At 39.4% G+C, this 20,454-nt stretch overlaps 1 protein-coding gene and 1 long non-coding RNA gene across 2 annotated transcripts; both read left to right on the top strand.

Annotated features, from left to right (window-relative positions):
* Window positions 1–2,626: 2,626 nt before the first annotated feature.
* On the top strand, window positions 2,627–8,019 carry LOC116063538. The gene is made up of 3 exons (XR_004108300.1): window positions 2,627–2,639; window positions 6,420–6,425; window positions 7,821–8,019. It is a non-coding gene; the product is annotated as an uncharacterized LOC116063538 (long non-coding RNA).
* Window positions 8,020–14,098: 6,079 nt separating this feature from the next.
* hspb9 (heat shock protein, alpha-crystallin-related, 9) lies at window positions 14,099–16,128 on the top strand. The gene is made up of 2 exons (XM_031318528.2): window positions 14,099–14,510; window positions 15,600–16,128. Exons 1-2 carry the CDS (start codon window positions 14,290–14,292, stop codon window positions 16,066–16,068), a joined length of 690 nt encoding a protein of 229 aa, XP_031174388.1. The 5' UTR covers window positions 14,099–14,289; the 3' UTR covers window positions 16,069–16,128.
* Window positions 16,129–20,454: the final 4,326 nt, after the last annotated feature.

Raw genomic sequence — 20,454 nt, 5'->3', positions numbered from 1 at the left:
GACGAGAGTTAAGTTTAGGCACCAAATAGTACTATACTTTCAGGCGGACTTGAACAGCTGAGACGCAGCGGCACCATCAGCTGGTTTGAGTCAAGCTGAGATGGGCCGGTTGATGATTTTAAAATGAATGCGCTGTCGATATCTTCTATACCAGACGCGATGGCGGTATCTACACATCTCAATTCTCCAAATTCAACCCAAGCACTCTTGGTGATGTGGTTGATTACATTACTGTTGATCATCTGTCTATCGTCGTATAAAGCCCACCCTGACAATTTGATAGGTATGAACAGCTCTGGTTGGAGCATAGTTGCTCCACAACGGATCAAGTCCAGACCAAACTTCCCGACCTCAAATGTTGTGGGTGGGGCTAAGTTCGGCTGGCATCCAGGCTATTAATCTGCTGCAACAATAGCTAAATAGAAAGAGTACAAATTTACATTGTCTCTGACTTCTGAACAGGTAACCGCCGTAATGAAAAGAAACAAGTGGCGATCTCGGGGATTTCTTACGTAACTAACGTAGCCGTAACTACACACACTGTAACCTACACAGTCTCCGTAGCGTGAGGAATTCATAACAGTAACGAGTAACGATGCAGCACATAAAAAATGTATCGGAGTAAAAGTATTAAACTCATCGAAAATATGTACTGAAGTAAAAGTAGAAGTAGGAGAAAAAAATAATACTCCAGTAAAGTACAGATACAGCCTTTTAGTACTTAAGTACAGTAGTGAAGTAGTTCTACATCGTTACTATACATCTCTGGCCAGCGGTCAACCAGTCAGCCTCCTTTTCCTTCCCGGTGGCTGAGTATGAACACAACTACAGCTGTGTGTATGAAGTCACACTGTCCTCGAGAAGATTCACTTCTACACAGACAGCACTGATTAGTGTCGTCATTAAAAGTAAGTAGAATGAACAAAAAATAATTGAACTAAATATTGCAATGTTTTATCAACAATATTTGAATGATACATAGACTACTTCCTGTATATGGCTGATTTCCAGTAAAGCCAGAGCAGATAGAGAAATAATGAGCAGCATGATTGTACATGTACCAGCCATATTACAGTTATAGTAGTCTGGATCAACGTAAGTACATTTCCGGGATAACTGCCTGACATTGTGCCAAATGTCCCTCGCTTTCCACTCTTGTGTGTTGCCATTCTCAAACTCCCTTTGCTCCGGGAAACAACAAATCTCGAGTTAGCAAACTACATGCTGAAAATGGCAAATTTTGAAGAAATGTTATTTTTTTCTTCTATACCAGAATGTATGTGTGGTGTAGCCAGACCTTACTCCACAGCGCTGTGGAGATAAGTCTGGTAATGCGAGAGGCCTATGCATTAAGATGCATTCATGGACAAAACCAAATTTGCAACAAGTCCCGTCAAAAACAATAGACAAAGCCAGAAATCTGGGTGTAGTCATGGACTCAGACCTGAATTTTAACAGCCACATTAAGACAATTAATGTCTCAGCAGGATTTGGAAAAACTTGTCCATGCTTTTATACACTATGAACCACCCAGACCTGGTCTTACGCTCCAGATACCTAGAACAAACTCAGAGAAAACTACAGGTCCGGCGCAACTCTCAGTTGCCATTCTTTAAATAATTGTTAATTTCTTATACTGCACTGTCAATTTTATTATTATCTTTTATCTAGTGGTATTTTTGAACAGATAACAGACATATTTCTGAGAATTTCTCCAAAGTGGGTGTGACATTGGTAATGTCACATGATGAAATGATAAAATATAAAGGAAAACAGTTGGAACTGTTTAGGATTTTGCAAAGTTTGCCTGATTAAACTAAGCCTTATAGTGACGGCTATATTATAGGTAAAGAGAAGTACTTCCACTCTTCTTATGGGTAACAAGAGTACAAAGTCACATGTTCCTGCGGGGCCCGTGGTGGATGAGATGATAAAGAAATATGGTCCTGCCTGTTTGTTTGTTTTTAGTCGTTTTTAACTGCTCTTTAATGTTTTATGTAAAGCACTTTGAATTGCCCTGTTGCTGAAATATGCTATACAAATAAAGCTGCCTTGCATTGCCTTGCCTTCAAACCATATGATGAAATGAATAAGTTTAATTCTACCCTCAAATACAACCCACAAGAATATTTGCCATCCTCATATCTAAAACACAGAACGTAATGGTCACGGTTTTAAGGATGGTCACAGTTTGGTTATGTTTAGGCACCAAAACTATTTAGTTAGGTTTAGGAAAAACATTGTGGTTTGGGTTAAAATCAAGTAACTTTACTTCCGGTTATGCATGTGACGCTGAACGTGACGTAGCTCAGTTTGTTCTGTAAAGTTAAAAAAAAACAACTATAAAACTCACCATTTACTTTTATTTTCAAACGGGACTTGAACTTCTCCTTATTTACATACACTAGAAGACTTTGAACAGACTTTGAAAATACTAACGTCTGACACCATCTCACATCTAAAGACAATATCCCACATCAAATGTTAAAGACTGGGGCTCTTGCAGGGTCACAAATTGCAAGACTACAACTAGATAGTTTTGAAAAATGTAATCAAGCTACCTACTGCTAGCGTAAGCTGGTGACTTTACACTACATGTCATTTAGCTGACGCTTTTATCCAAAGCGACTTCCAATTAAGTGCTTTCAACCCTGAAGGTGCAAACTCCAGTGCAAGTACATTAGCTTTAAATAAGCAAAACTACAAAGAGCTATATGAAAGTGCAGCTTCAAGAAATATATAATTTTGTTCTTTTTAGGGAAAGTTTGCAGATTTTCGGTTCTGCTGTACATGCAGATGAATGGTGGCGGTATCCTGAGGTCCACGTTTTTCCGCCGTTAAAACTCCCGTTGGATGACTCGCTTCAGAAAGGTTGAAAATCGGCAATTTTCCCTCTTTAGCATTTAGCTTAGAGCCATAGCAACCATCAACAACATTGGCTCTAGCTGTTTGCTGTTTCCTGTTTGGTGCTGGAGGGAGCAGCGCACAGTGCGCACCCATTGGTTGTTAACAATGTTCATGTAATTTAACTTCACTACCAAGACATAAAATTTACATTGATTTTGTCAGAACATCAAGACGGGAAAAATTGTGACTCGGACAGAGTTTTTTGACCACCTCACACCAAACGATTGAGACGACGGGAGCGCCCCGACTCTAGCAAGACTCTCAGGATTTCATTCCGATATTGGAAATTATTCTCAATGGTAGAAACACTTGAAAAGTCGTTTGGTGTAGGGTCGGCATAACACAAACGGGTCTTCTCTGACAAGCTAGCAGTGAGTGTGTAGATATATCAGATTCTTAATCCCAATGTAAAACAAATTGACAAAATTTAGGATTAACTGTTGAATGTTTGTCTCTCCTAGTGCATTTGTTGCCGCTGGTCTCATCAGTAGCTGCTGGGGGTCTGCTGCTGCTCCTGCTAGTCTTGGTGGTGGTCTGTCTGGTCTGCAAGAGAAGACGACGAGCCGAGCACACTGGAGCCGTCGTCCAAACTAAATGTCTGTGCTCACGCAGTACACATTCATCCAATGAGTTCAAATGCTTGTTAAGAATTTCTTCTGATGTTCATGATGCTTGCGTTTCAGTGGCTGTCAGAGTCAGGAATGATTCTGAAGATGAATCTGAGGACGACGAGGCTGACTATGTAAATGTTGATCCAATGGACACCAAGAAGAGACTCAAAGAGGAAGCAGGGAAAGGGGAGGAAGAGGAGACCATTGATAATGTGCAGACAGAGGGTGACGAAGATCATGATTATGAGGACGCGGACCCCAGGGAAAATATTATAAAAGCCAAAAATGTCTGTTTCATTGTAGAGAAAAACAGAGAACCAGATGATGAAGATGACTATGAAAATGTTACCAAGCCATTTAGTGAAGAAACTTTGGACATTTATGGAGAACAGGATATTTATCAAAACTTTTAAGGTGTCCAATGGTCAACAGTGACACAGTGGTTACCGTGGATGAAGCACTGACTTTTTGAACCGCTGCAAAGAATTCTGTAAGTACATTTTTTTTTTTAAATCTTAGGGTGCTTTCACATCTGTACTTTGGTTCATTTGGTCCAGACCAAGGACAAACAATTATACATTGTAGCATTTTTCAGCTGTTTGAGTTCCTTTTCACACTAAAACATTTGCTCTGGTCCAAATCAGTTGATGAATTGGTGAAACAAACGAAAATGCAGCAACACAAGTCACATGACAACATTCACACCACTGGCCAGATGTGTCTCTGAACGCATTTCCTAAACTGCTCTTCGATTGGTCAGAATTAACATGCGGGAAAATTCCAACGGAACTCCCGGAAGTAAACATAGACAGGACGAAAAGCAAGCAGACAACATGCCGCTTTCGCAAGTATACGAGAGAAACTGCATGGCTTGACTGTAGCCCTGATCATCATTGCATAGCACAGCTGACTACGGCAGCTGGTTTAGTCCAAACATGCACAGTTCTTTCAGCAGTTGGCTCTGGTCCAGGTCAGATCACGTTCTCACCACAAACAAATTGCTCCAGAGTTCGTTTGAAAGCTTGTTTGGTCCGCTTTTGGTGCACATCAGAGTGCGATTGCTGCATTCCACCTCCCCAACGAACCATACCAAGAAGGAAAACAAACTCTAGTGCGATTCAACTGAACTAAATTAGGCAGATGTGAAAGTCCCCTTAAAGTGACAAGTGACTATTCAAAAAGATGGAGTAGATGAAATTGCAGCACAATGTCTCAGGGGAATAGGCTAGTCACTCAAAGTTTTGTTATTTTGAATTGCATATACCTAGATAATTACAACAACATTATTATATTATTATTTATAATGAATATGTTAATAATTATGAGCTAGTTATGTGATGCCTTATCATAATTTATATTTTTTAGGAAACTTGAAGCAAGTTAGTATAACTGAAGCAAAGGAATACTGGTTGGTCTCTGGGCATATGAAGATTTTATTATATGTAGTCACTGGGTGCAAACAGCAAATTACAGTCCTATGGACTGTGGCCCCTGATGATTTTATTGCTGCTCCTTTGCATATATTTGCGAATTATCGTGATTAGGTCATGAATTGATAATGTTTGTATAATTGTATAATCTGGGGTTTGGCATTCCATTTGCATTGGATTATACAGTATAAATGAATTATTGTTCTATCTACCAGTAACCACGGGCGGAAAATAGCAATTGTGCTAAAACCTGGTACAATGCATCTCTCCTCCATCTCTCTGTTTTTATTACACGGTTAATGTTTCATTTTGCACTGTCCCTGTCTGAATAAAATGACATCACATAGCTCCCTAGAAGGTTAATATAGCTATATGTACAGAGTATCTAAAAATTAATAATATAAAATCTTCTTTAAAGTGTTTTTAGTCAACCATCAAAGTCCAAAATGGGTCTTTAAAACCTATTTTAGTGAATCTCAATTAATACCTCTTCACTGGGGTTGATCACAACATTCTCTTCATATTCATTGATCTAACTGGCTAATGTACACCTATATTAACCTTCTTGTATTATTGTAAATAAACTTTTCACTTTCTTGCTCAGAGTAGAAAGTTGAATCCACTCTCATTTCTGTATGCTAAACAGCTGGCCAAACGAGATATTGTTATTTAGTGTGTTTGGAAGCTGTTGATTGGTAAATTTTTTCCCTTTGGCCAGAGCTATGCTATGCTAACATGCTGCTGGCAGCTACATAATAACTGTGTGGTATCATTCATTTCTTTCACATTTATAGAAATACATTGTTCATTAATGTTTTAATGTTGTTTTAAAGGCCTAATTTAATTGTGTTATGTTAAATATACCTTACTTTTATATCATATTATCATATATCATATAAGTACTTTCTTCAAATAAATGTCTTACTAAATGTATTTAAGTATTCTTTCCTATCTTTTTACACATGCACACATAACCCAGATATGACCATGAGGAGTTTAAAGCTGGATGGTCTCATACAACCATAAATAATGACCAGACAGGGATGGGTGGGTAATAATAATCCAGTAATTAAAAAATTAGGACTGGCAGCCATCAGGGGCATTTCTAGGACTTGACTAGGTTTGGGGCTTAGCCCGGACCCATTAAAATAAACTGAATGCAATGCAAAACAGCGATTGTGTTATGGTTTTGGTGTTTTGTCTTGTCGTATTGTAGTCTGTTTTTCTGTCATGTCTTGTCTCCTTGTGATTCTGTGATTTTCGGTCTTGTCTTGTTTTATGTTCTGTTTCCTGTTTTATTTTGATAGTCTGGTTTTCTGTCTTGTCTTGTCTGGTTTTACTTCATGTCTTGTGTTTTCCCTCTCTTGTGATTGCCTGATGTTTTCCACCTGTTTCCCAGCCCTTGTGTCACCTGCCTCCTGTTACCTCGTTATCCTCTAGTAGTCTTTGTGTTCCCCTTGTCCTGTGTCAGATCATTGTGTGTGTTTTTTGTGTTTGCGCGTGCCTTTCGTGTCTCCCAGTGTCAGTTCGTGACTGTTTTTTTTTGCTCCCTGGATTTTCTTTGTTCTGACGTTTCTGGTTTGTTTTCTGCTGTTGTTTTTTGGATTCCCTGTTTTTGTTTTCTTCACTCTGGATTAGTTTTTGCCTGCCACTTCAGGACTCCCTTTGTTTATTTGTACTTTGTTTTATGGACTAATAAATGTTCCACCTCAAACTTTCTCCTGCCTGCCTGCCTGCTCTCTGCCTTTGGGTCCTCAACTTCCCTGAACCTAACAGATTGGCTTGCCCAGCTTGTTAATAACCAGTGTATGTTCATTTTAGCTGCCCAGTTTGTAGATGTTATTTAGATGGCACCACTATTTGGCCTAATCATAACTGGTCTGGCAACCCAAAGGCCAAGGTTTTGTTTCCAGATTTTTTTGGTGACTTATGATGTGGGGGGTCTGAAAAGAGAGAGAATTTTTAGCATTAAACGCTTAATTTCCTGCATTATGGTGAATTTGTATGCACCACATATTTCTACCTTTTTCTGAATCAATTTATGCTGGAAATATCTTTATGTAAAGGGAAACATATTACAATCCAAATATAAGAACATAATGGAATATATTGAGTAAGGCTGTCAGGCTTTTCTAATTTTATCTGAGTCAGCACCCATATAGCCTATAGGCATAATTTAATCTTCCTTCCTCTTTTGCATCTTTTGTTGAGGAAGTAACCTCCTTAAATGTGCATATGATATATCAATAATATATCAATAATACATTAATTCATTTTAATGAATTAATAAACCCTTGGACTGTAATATTTCAGATGTGTTTGAGCATGATTTCTGCTCATGTTCAAAACTTTATGCACATTCAAAATATAACTCATCCCATCTGTGTTCTGAGATTTGGAGGAGTCGTGATATTTTGAGAAAAATAAAGTTATAATAGGCTATTACAAGAATAAAGTCACTATATTTCAGAAAATAATCAACCTGCACCATAGTCTGCTGTGCATTATGTTATTGCTCTGCTGATGTGGTAGATCTCAGACCTGCTGACACACACAGAGCCCTGTTTGAGACTCTGAATGACAGAAAGTTTAGGGAAGTGGCTGTACGCTGCTCTACGTCGGATGTGGCAAACCAAAACTACGGCAGAAATACACAGAGCTCAAACATGACATATCTGCTGCAGCATGTCCACATCAGAGTGCGTCCATTACAAACCTGAAGCTGCACAGACCACGGAAGGCGCGCTGCTCATCTGTATTTTTACAGGGAGAGTGGTCACTAGGCAACGCACTGGTCTGCTTCAGAGCTCTGTGTGTTGGATTCTGAACCATAGACTGGAAACGTCACGGGAACTTAAAACAAAATCATTAGCATTGCCCTCCTAAACTGTGTGTTGATGGCATCAATGTATTAGATTTGGCTTTAATTTCTCCGAAAATTACACCTTTCACAGCTTTCCTCACTTAGAGACAGTTACTAGGTGATAGCAACAAATACAGCACGTAGCTGCCCGTTCTATTCGCCTCAGAAAAATAAACTGGACAAAGTTACAGTTCTACCATGAGTTCTAGCACAATGAAATAAGGCAACTTACGATTTTGGGGGTTTACGTAGGCTATTATCCGGTTTCATATTTGTCAGTCAACTTTTCAAAATACATTCGGGGCTACACTCAAAACATTCGGGGCTGAAGCCCCGGCAAAATCGGCTGATGCCGCCTCTGGCAGCCATCTTGCATCTCCCTCACTATTTCTGTCCCTGGCATCCCTTGGTTCACTAACACACTTCTTTATTCATTTTTATGGATTATTTAGTGCAGATTATTAATTTATTATTGATCATATCAAGGTGAGACAGTTATATTAAAAGACTAATGTTACCTGAGGTATGTTAGCTAGCTAGCTATTTTTAATGGTCTCCTCCTCTCTGTTAATATCAAAACACTCACCACTGATTCCGAGGGTGAGCCCGATTGTTTCCCAGATGTCCTATTTATTGGCAACTTTATTTTCTTTGAACCTCAATGAGTTTTTCCGCAATGTTATCTGCTGAATAGCCGTCAGTGTTTCTGTCGTTCATCAAATTGCTCTGAAACTGATCCCAACGATATCGTTTTATGTCATTGTCGTAGTTGTGGAGTGGGCACTATCCACTTGAGTAAGAACGATTTTTTAAATGTCCATAGATATCTTTATAGTTATCGTTCTTGGTGTGGACAGCCCTTTAATCTATGCAGATGATTCTTAGCAGTATTTAACATTACATAAATATACATTAAAATGAGCAGCCTTGATGCATGTGAGGGGGCTAATCCAACTGTCCGAATGTGTGTATCCAAATCACCATGAAAACAAAAAGAGGTCAGGCTGAGAGTCAAAACTGAGAGGGGAGATTGTAAAGAGCCATCTTTGTGACATTGAAGACTATGGCTTTAGGATCAACACACCTCGCTAACCCACTTATCTCGCTTTGTAGTACACAATTTTAAGAGGCAGAAATTGAAATTGATGAGTTGCTTTGGTACTACAGCTTTTGTACTTTGCACTCTATGGTTCAGAGCTGCAGAGGTTCAGGACTTTGCAGTTTTAGCTGAAAAAAATGCAAGAAAGAGGAAGTGTTCGGGGAAGGACAAGTAGTGTGATATTTTTTGTGCATAATAAGTTTTCTGTCATCTGTTCTGTCACTGATAAACAGGGACGGACTGGGACCAAAAATCGGCCCTGGCATTTTGGCCCTGACCGGCCCACCATATAAGATCACAATACCACCCGTCCTTGCGCTCCCCTGAATATGTATAGCAACTCCTACTCCTTAAAACTACTAATGCCATGTAATGAATAAGCAAGAATCAGTGAGAGATGACACATTAAACACTTCAAAAAAGTGCCATTTATTAATACAATAAAATGGTATACTCCTCACGAATCTTAAAACAAGCTATAGCATCCATTGTTGTAGTGTTATCAACAGTTTGTCCACCACTTGTTTTTAGCTCAGTTTTATCAAGTGCCAAAGTGTTTTAAGGGGAGTTCTGCTTACCGCAGATTGCTGTTTTTCAAAAACTGGATGTGTGTCTAAAAAACTGAATATGGTATATAGTATAACTATATAGAGTTGAATTTTTAGTGAAGATTAAATTCAGTTACAGGACAACTGAAGTCAATTTCATATTACATTCACTTCCAAGTAAATTGGAATTCTGTTCCAAAATAACAAATTTGAACTATTTACATTTGAATTGCTCAATTTGAATAATTGCTTTGAAAACCACAATCTGTATAGCATTCATAGCAATTTCCAATTATGCAGAATTCCAATAAACTTGAAAGTGAATGTAAAATTATGAAATTGAATTCAGTGCCCTTAAACTGTATTTCTTCACTAAAAAATCAACTCTCTATGAACTTCCACATTTAGTTTTTTGGACACACATCCGATTTTTGAAAAACAGCAATCAAGTGCACATTCACATTCCATGCATGTTTAGACAGTTTGTTTGTTGGATTAAATCCAAAGTGGCAGAAACCCAACCCCCTATACTGTGTCTAACCATGTGTAACAGCAGCTATCCCGCACCGCCCTGACTCCTTGCCAGATAAGCACATTTTTTTCTGTACTTTTTAGCTTGTTGAATTTTATGAGCCATGCCATTTCTTTCTCTTCCCTCTATAGCCTGTTTTTTCTTCACCTCAACTTCACCTGCTGCAGGTCAGTCAATTCTACGGTGTGATGCATAAAATCCTTTTAGTTTTCAGTTTACATTCTGTGCAAAATACTTAAATATTGTATGTTATGTCTTATGTGTCTGACAGATTGTCAGATCAGATGAGCTGGTCTAAGCGGTGCTCTCCAACAGTTGAAATCTATTAGAGTAGTGTCTTGTTAAAGCGTTTTGAATAAATGTACCCTTTTCTATAGACAGCTCTGTATCTTAGTCTTTGTGGCTTGTGATGTTTTTAACAGCTGTAGATGCAGCGATGATAAAGCGCTGGTCACCACAGCAGGCTTTTTTTTAAATTGGAAAGCAGAACAACAAGTGTGAAATGTTGCTAATACATCAGAAATTAAACCTTAATGTAAGTGAAGAAGTCTATTGAGTGATTTATCTACTGTGAAAAGTGTTATATCATATATATGTATGAGGGATGTAAAGTATGTAAATTAATCATAACTTTATGACAAATGTGTTTTACAAATGTGCTTTGTCAAGACTAAATGAAGATCACCACCCCCACCAATGGTTTGTGTTCTCTGCCTAGGTGTCAGATTGGCTGGATCTACTCAAGCTCTAGACAAGTTGAAATCTATTACAAAAACGCCTGTGGAACAGTCTGTGATTATGGTTGGGACATAGTTGATGCTGAGGTGGTTTGCAGACAGTTGGGCTGTGGTACGGCACTGAGTGCCCCTAAAGGCAGCTACACACCGGGCCGACGGCCGACCGTTGGTAGAAAAGGCAGTTGGACTGATCAGTCTGCCCGAGTTGGTCAAAAAAATGCCTCGGAACACACCAAAGCGACGATACGTAATACGTCTCCATAACAGCAGGCGGCGCTAATCTGTATTGTCGCCCAAAAAATGCAAACGCGTCATGTGGGTCTGGCTGCTGCTTGCGGATTTTGGATTTTTCAACTGGCCATTAATGGCGACTCATTCAGAATACAATCTCATATTGTACTAAAATAGTTTTACTTCAATAGTAGATTACGTGCATTTCCTAAAATGGTGAACTATTTCTCAAATTTATAGAAATACATTGTTCATAAATTGGTATAAAGGCCAAATGTTAAATTCAAATATTTTATGTTAAATATATCTTCTTTGTATATCATATTATATTAGTACTTATATATTTTACATGTTCTTCAAATACATTTCTTATTAAATGGTATCTTATTAAAGGTATTCTTGCTTATCTTTTTGTACATGCACACATAACCCAGATATGACCATGAGGAGTCTTAAGCTGGATGATCTCATACTACCATAAATAATGACCAGACTGAGCTGGGTGGGTAATAATAACCCAGTCATTTAAAGATGAGGATTTGGCAGCCATCTTGAATCTCCCTTTCTATTTCTGTCCCTGGCATCCCCTGGTTCACTGACACACTTCTTTATTTTTGCAGTAGTCCTCCCGCTGACATAAAGGACACTTTTAAACAGATAATGTCTTAATCTATGCCGATGATACTGAGCAGTATTTAACAACAAATAAATGTTTGTATTAAAATAAGCAGCCTAATGCTTGCAGGGGTAATCCAACAGTATCCAAATCAACATGAACACAAAAAGTAATCCAATACAACAAAGCACAAAGCCTAAAAACCACAAAACAGAACTACAGTATTAAATGCTCGGAGATTGTATTGATTACATTAAATTAATCAACTGTAATACTGTTGATTAACTTAAAAAAATATCAGAATAATAGATGTTATTTGGTCTCAGCATATAGTGAAAAGCAGAAGTGAGAAATGCCACACTGAAGAAGCTGTTTCCAGCCAATCACAAGCCATTTCACTGTGTGAGCCAATAATGTGAAGGCAGTTTTACAGTTTAAAGTTTAGACAGCCACAAATAGATATGACACAGGCTTCTTGTAATGTTAGGACTCTGGTTTCACACACACATGCAGACAGACTCTGGTAAATGTTCACGCTCTGAGCTCATTCCTGGAAGAAGCACTGTAACCTGAGACAAGACGGGCTTTGTTCACACTGCTGATCGACACGCTTAGTTCTGAACAGCTGCTGAAGTCTGATTCTAGGTTGTCAGTAAATATCTGTTTAAGGAAGAAAACAACTAAGAAGAAGTTTGCAATTTGGCACACAGACAATGTAAAAGAAATGTCTGTGAGCCATAACAATAACAAAAGCTTACCCATCTGATCTGATACCTACACTTTTCCCACTTTATTTAAACACATTTAAGTTTGATGTATGTCCATTTTCAATTAAAAGTAGCCTCTTATCAAGTAGAAATGAAGTGATTGCAAGTTATTTTGTCATTCAGTCTTCCTGACAGACTTCCTAACAGCTTTGACAAATTCTAGTTGATATTTTGCAATTAAAGCTTACTCTCTTGCCGAAAGTTAAATGAGTTGACACCACACTTCTGTGTGTATGTTAAATATACAGCTAACTTCTACTATAATTTATTTTGGTCTGAAAGGGTTTTATGTTGAAATGTTAACTTTATGTTAGTACCCTACCTGTATTAACTATTTATCTGTTTGTTTGTTTTGTTTCATACTTGTAACCTTTATGTCTATATTGTGTCAGTGTCAGCACTAGGAAAGTGTTTATTTAAAATGTGTCTAAATAATCCTATAATGGATGGGCCATGTAAGCGGCCAGACACGAAAATAAACAATTCAATACAGCCGGTTAGTTAGCTTATACCATGGTCTGGTTAAATACTCTATTCTGATTGGCCGCAGGGTGTCCATTAAGTAAGGGTTAATGCCCGACGAGGTGTCCATTGTCAAGTGTTAATAGAATACGGCGATCCTGTATGCTGTTCAACTCGCTACTTCAGGCTGCAACCGACAGTAACATTACACATGGCATATAAGTCTGGATATTGATTTGGGGACAATGACATGGCTGGATAGCTAACTTGTCTTGTTAAACATACTGTCAAATTATATTTACTGATTGTCAACCATACATATGTTATTGACTTTGAATCTTGCTAGCTTACGTTAGCTTTTCTGATGTCTGGCTGATAACGGAGCCAAAGGGTTCTATGAGCTGAGCGGACTAGAAATATCTCCCGTTGCCAAGTCGTATCTAAGGTCTGTCCTATTTACTGGAGCTGTGAACAACGTTGGCACTGCATAAGAACCCTAATGGGATGGCAATGATTTTTCCAGGTATTAGTCAAACCCTTAGGTGTTACCAAGAAAACAGCCGTAATAGACTTATTCGTCTTAAAAAAATATATTTGCAAGTGAGTATGGTATAAGCAGGTTAATGCCCTTCGAGGTGTCCATTATCAGGTAATGAATTAACTCTGCTGCGTGGATGTATTTTTCATTTTAAAAACAATCAAACTTGACATTAAATGATCAGTAAGAGTATAGTTACTAGGTAGAAGTCAGTGTCATTTTATTGTCTCAAATTTATGTCCATTACAGTGCATAGCCTCAGGGGATTATGATACATTTCTTTCCCTTCTGTCTAGTTTTTACTCTTACTTGAAGTATTTTTAATAACAAAGAGTCTGTGTGTAATGAAAGTAATAAATAAAAGACATTTGTTGAATAAAGTGCCACTTCACACACCATCATTTCTTTTCACTATCACCCCAGATATTCTCATACTGCTACATGAAAAATTTGTTATGAGCAAATATCTTTGCTTTTAACACACTTTAGAAATCTGTATCTGCATTATATAGTAGAATGTAAAACTCAGACTGCAGTGTTAACACGGTCATAGGCACACAAACACAAACACGGCCATAGGCACAAAAACACAAACAGGTTATGACCATGAGCTGTCTTTAGCCTTGTGATTAGTTTCAGGGTATTCCTGACCTCGCTGGCACACGCTAACAAACAGCAGTGACCTCATGGGGTGTAAATAGCTCAGTAGGAGGGACGGAGCAGGACAGCTGGGGTATATAAGAGAGAGAAGTACTGTGTAATGTCTCAAACTACCAGAAAGAAGACTAACAAGAAGAAGAAACTCTGGAAGCTCTCAGTTCTCACTCTTCACTGGAGCCTTAAGATATCAAGTCTAAGAGAGGGAATCTGCCCCCAAAGAAACAAAAAGAAGGATTTGCAGGTTGCTGAAGTCAAGTTTGCCAAGAACTGTCCTTTGACGCTGACTTAATGGCTCAGCATGCAGCTTTGAGCAGCCTGTTCGGCGATGACCCTTTCTTCAGCCAAGCGCAGCTGCTGTGGCCGCTGCGTCACGAGGCCCTCTCCTCACTGCAGCAAGACTTCTTCAACCAGAGAACCAAACTGGCCGACAGCCTTCTGAGGGAGCTTCACGATGGGCCCCACCTCCTCAAACTTAACAAGTTGCCTCTCATTTCCTCCACTTTGGCGAGGTATGTACAGTAAATGTGTAACTCAGTAGTGGTTACTCCTGATTGGCTTTGTTTTAGGCCGTTTTCACACCTAAAGTTTGTCACCCATTTTGAATGTTATCATTCCATTGAATGGGCTTTGTCAGTGGTTATCAGCCTCATAGATATTTGTCAGAAGGGACTGTTACACCTACTAGTAGGTTCAGAAGGCCGTTATCATGTATTCACGTTGTAAAATTGTCTATTAGTGTTTTCCTGGACCCCTTGGCGTCACATTTCACAACTCTGAGAGTCTTGGTTAGGTTTAGGCAACAAACTTACTTTAGTTGGGTTTAGTAAAAGATTGTGGTTTTGGTTAAAATATTTACATTTCTGGTTAAGTTAGGAACATTACATAAGGAACGCGTATGATAGTTAACGTTCAAAAAGACGCCAGAAAAGTCAACGCTGACATCAGGTTTCACACAGGAGTTCCAACCTTTCAATACTACTACTGCTCTCCATACGTCATTTTACAGTCCCGCAGTCAAGTTTGTATTCTCAGAGTGTTTTCCCCTTGGTTCAGGTTCTTTTTACGAAAATCCAAGCGAACGAAAATGCATTACACTACAAACCACGCAAGAACGTTCACTCTTCTTATTGGTCAGATGTGTCTGAAAGAAAGTAAATACATGAAGTACAGTTTACATGCTCTGCCACATCACAGATTGCAAAGCACACCTGACTAAAAGAGCCATTTACCTGAGACTTGCGGAGTACACAGTTCGTGCGGTTTCGAGTTCAGATCACTTTCTCACGACAAACAAACCGCTCCAGAGTCCGCTTGAAAGCGTACCGAGACTTCCCTAGGTCTCAGTTGTTTGGTACACTTTTGGTGCGCATCCGGGGGTGATTGCTGCATTCACACCTGCCCAAAACGAACCGTACCAAGGAGAAAGATGAACTCTAGTGCAATTCAACCGAACTAAACTAACTACACATCTGCCAAAAAAAAATCATACCGACAAACCAGTCTGATTCACCCGCGCTGAACAACGCTGGTTTGAAAAATGCCCTCAGACACCAGTGGCGTCATGAAGCTGCTTCTGATCTAGTTTGATTCTCTTTCAGGCTCAGTGAAGGTAAAGAGCAGTTGAGAGAGACTGCGAGCGCAGAGCTGCACCAGGAACCTCAACAGGCCACAGAGAACGGCGACCTCCTGGTGACCCTAGACGCTCGCGGTTACGCCCCCAATGACATCACTGTCAAACTAGTGGGGCGTAGCCTGGCGGTGGTGGCCAAGAAGCAGGCCGGAGCGGAAGAGAGCCAGTCCTGCTCCTCCTCCTCCTCCTGCGCCTCCTTGTGCTCCTCGGCCTCGTCTCAGATGGGATTCGTTCAGAGGATCGACATTCCCGCTCACCTGGATCTGTCCGGCCTCTCCTGTTCCCTGATGAATGATGGACAGCTGCGTATCCACGCCCCCGTGACCAAGCAGCCAATCGGTGAGGAACAGGAGGTGCCCATTCGGTTCAGGACATCGCTGGAATTTCCTCTTACCAAGGACAAGACAAAGGAGGAACACAGACTAATGCACCCATGATACACACTCCACACATACTGTCAGTGTGAAAACACATTTTCAAATAAATGAATAAAGAGTCCTGTTTTTATTCTCACACATACACACTTCCACTTAAAGACGTCTATAACGAGTAAAGTTTACCATTACAAAATGAAAAGAATATTTATTTTATAATTATTTGCAATTTGTATGACCTGTTGAAATGAAATAAAGTGTATGATTTTCAAAAAACTATTCTCTTTGTACAATGGTCACTGCATGGTGACGGGGTTAAATAACTTAAGTGATGGACTTTTGTGACCAACAGATGGCGCCAGCAACCAACTTAGACAAAGAATGGAGAAGGAGATGAGAGAGAGAGAGAGAGAGAGAGAGAGAGAGAGAGAGAGAGAGAGAGAGAGAGAGAGAGAGAGAGAGAGAGACTGAAAGTAGTAGGAAGAAAAGAGAAGAGTCTTTAATGCTAGCATCACGTTTACTTCCCCTCAGCAGACTAAATTAGTAACTTTAAAGGTTTCCAGTGACATGTGCTTTCCTGGGGAGAAGTTATTTGTTGGCATGTCGGAGCAGGTGACAAACAAAAGCAGCAGTTAAATGTTTTATGAGCCCTGCCCTGAAGGTATTACAACAGATGCAAGAAAAATGAAGGCTTTGGAGAAAAGAGGGGGAGCAGAGGAGAAGAGAACCTAGAAAAAAAAACATATTCCTATGTCTTGGGGATATCTGGCCTTGCAGATAATTTGGGGCATGTGCTGGCATACCCAATGGAGGAATTGTGTTTGTGATGCTGAACACACAGAAAACTTGTATTTAAAAAATTCAACAACAGCGATTCTTTCAAGAGTGTCCCCGTTTCTCTAGATTGGTGATTGTTTTAATAAGGACTTATTGCTTCAGTAAGTAATTCTTCTGAAAACTGTTTAAAAGTATTACGTGAATTAGCCACTGCAACAATGATTTTTTTATTCATTAAAACATTTTCAATGATGTGAGCACCACAAACAAAATTCCATCGACCCTTATCACATTGCATACATCTTAAAGGTAGATATCTAAACACCTGGGAATCCATGATTTTAAAACCCTTTAGTTTTCCGTCTGTCTCTTTTTAATAATCTATCTGTTCCCCACTCACTCATACTGTCTCCCCTTGAATCTTTTGTTTTTCTCCTCCCAGAATGACATATCTTCACAGGCTCTGCAGGGGTGTGTTGTGTGTAAGTTTGTGATTGACTGTGCATGTATTTGTGTTATTTGTGTTTGAGTGTTTGCATGTGCAAGTTCTTTCGCAATGACGTCCTTCAGATTGAGTTTTTTTGCTGGCAAACAAGTAATAAAGATGAAAGTGTGTGTGTGTGTGTGTGTGTGTGTGTGTGGTAAGGTGTTGAGAAAAGTGTGCATGACTTGCAGATGATGATCCCTAGCATCACTGTGATTATTTGGGCCCCACAGACACCATCACCAACCCTTCAGCGCATACACACACACACACACACACACACACACACACACACACACACACACACACACAGGAAAACTGACTGTCTATTTTCCATGGCGACAGTTATGAGGTCATAATGATGATGGATTCTCCAGCCCTGTGAGGTGGTAAACTTCGTTTCTCCTGGAGACAGACTTCCTCAGAGGAGGACGCTGTTTAGACTGGCATCTCAATAATTTGATTTGAGCTGGTGTGTGCTCCAGTCTAAGCATTCCTTTGGTTGATTTCCCTACTCAATTGATTCCTTTTATTTTATTTCTGTTGACATCTAAAATGGGTAGTAGCAGTGGTGGGACAAAGTCATTGGGCACTGTGTAACAACAATGTATCGATTCACCTAAATAATTTCTGTTTATACAGTACCGCTAACGGCGACTACATCATATTCGTTTCTGGCAAAACAGGCCGAAAGCAGAAAATGCAGAAAATACACGTTATGTACAAATTAAATAAATGTCAGACTGACATGTGATGTGCATTCTTCTTAGAAAACAATGTTTTTAGAAATGTCTCTTGATTTTTTTGTCTCTAGAAGTGTATTAATCAACTTTTGCTTTTGTTGAAGTAAAAGAGAATCTCAATACTCAAAACTATCAAATTGAAATACTTCTAGAATAGCAATAAATGAAAATCGAAATACAATTCGGCACCCATGTATCGTGAAAGAATCGAATCACTGTACTTAGCCAGCTGGTAAAAATGCAAGTGGCTGGTAGATTTGCTCCACTCACCAGCCAACAATGGTAATCTATTGATGCTGGTAAAATTTGACATTCACTAGCCATTTGGCTGGTGGACAAAATAGTTAATTTTTTACTGTGAGTTTAAAACTCCCATGCAGTCATTCCTAGACACTAACTCTAATTTAACACCTAAATCAAATTACTATCACACATGAATAAACATTGAACCACGATGATTGAATGTCATAGCCTACAAGAAAATATCAGGTCATTTTACCCTTTAAATGTCCTCATGGCTCAAAAGAAATAAAATACCCAGGTTTTTTTAATACTCAAGTTTGTGGTACCACAACGTTGGTGCGCTTGATGGCGCTCATTTGAAATCCTTACAGAAAATAATTAGTACTCACTGTTCCTCTGTAACTCAAAGCTGTACGATGAAGAAACCTGTCCTGAGTATCTGTCCGTGTGCAAAACACAGGCTCCTCTGCCATGCAGTGGAAAGTCCTGAGCACCGCTATTGCAGCAGCCTGGGTGGCAGCATTCGAAGTACACTATCCTGAAATTCACAATCACTATTTAGCTTACTAAAGCTTTACTATCAATGTTCATATCATTATCGGTCTCAATGTCCATACTCACTCTGAAACTCAGTGACAACGTGGGTTTCCGCACGCACGCAGTCTCTTCTCCCAGCTCCTGAGGGTGATAGTTAACTAGCTAGCTAACGTTAGCTAATTAGCAACCGTCACACATGGCTATGGCGTTCGCGTCACTTCAGTAGAAATACCACTGATTGAAACAGCACCAAAACACAGTTTACTCTCCTGTTTCAGCAGGGTTACACACTTACATAAATCTCCTGGTTCTTAACTTTAATTAACAGTAATTCAACAGATGTACTGCACTTAGAGTCAGCACTTAGAGATTATCTTTCTGTTCCACACCTCTCTGATTGGCTAATAACAAAATTGACACCTGGCCCCACCCAATACAGAGCAACTGAGAGGGTCAAGGGCTACTTACAACAGAGGGCATTTTACAATAATATCTTACAAAACTATATATATCTCCATGTTAAGGCAAACGTTGTTAAGAACCGGCCCATATTTTTTTGTTAACAGAAATAAATATCAGAGAAACAACATATGGCCTAATAAATAAAATAAACAAATTTAGAACGGTACTACATACATATTCAAAAACCAGGATTTAATTTGAGCTGAATACTGTCAGATTGGGACCGGGACCTATTTGATTGGATCTGGCACCTCCTATTGTCACTATCAAAATCTGTAAATACATGTTGTGTAATATTTAATGTTATCTGTTCTGTCATTCTGTTATTTCCCATCAAAGTTACTTGTAAATTGCTTGTTTGCCTATTTTAGATACATTTTAAATCAGATTATTTTTAGAGAGAGAGAGAGAGAGAGAGACGTCAATCTCAGGTCATGCAATGATGCCTGAAGTTTGTAAGTTTTGTGCATGTCAGCCAAAGTTACTGCGATTTGAATTAGGATAGGCCTACATGTAATGTTTGCATGTAATAGTTTGGCATATTGCTGTAAGCCCCCACAGCCAGTGGGTGTTTCTAGAGCCCTTCACGGGCCAGAACTCCAGCCGTAGCCCAACAAAGTCTTCAATTTTTCAGTCTGTGCCCGACCCAAGACAGACAACAATAACTTTAAGCTCTCTCTGAAGCATGCTTTCTCTGATGCGCAAAACCAAACACACACACACACACACACACATCGACACATACACGCTACTAAAATTAGGGCCCCAATTTATTATAGGCCGACCCGAGCCTGGTCTATAGGCTGAAAAAAGCCCGCCCGAATCTACTCTGCCTAACTTGCAGGCCTCTAGTTTGTGTTTTATCAGTGTGCTGCACATAGTATTGTTTATTAAGTCATTCTTGTTTCAGCACAGCAGCACCTGTTGCCTGTCAGGCTGTTCTCATGAACCATTCGTACATATCGCTACGAAATGTAATGCACTGTAATTCATGTGTATTCAATGCAATTATTTCTGTAGGCTATGCTGTATGAGAGACTTGTGGTCCGCTTAGGCTGGAGGTCGGGGTGGATTGGTGTTTCGTGTCCCGTGGAAAACACAAGAGTTTCACCCAGGAACCACTTGTCAGTGTCCCAGGAGTACTACTTAAGGGGACCGCTGTTTAAATCCAAAGCACTATCTTTTGTCTAAACTTAACTGTAG

This window comes from Sander lucioperca, chromosome 2 (genome assembly GCF_008315115.2).
Source record: "Sander lucioperca isolate FBNREF2018 chromosome 2, SLUC_FBN_1.2, whole genome shotgun sequence".
Classification (NCBI taxonomy): Eukaryota; Metazoa; Chordata; class Actinopteri; order Perciformes; family Percidae; genus Sander; species Sander lucioperca.
The sequence above is the reverse complement of the archived record's forward strand: the minus strand, read 5'-3'. Positions and strand labels throughout refer to the sequence as shown.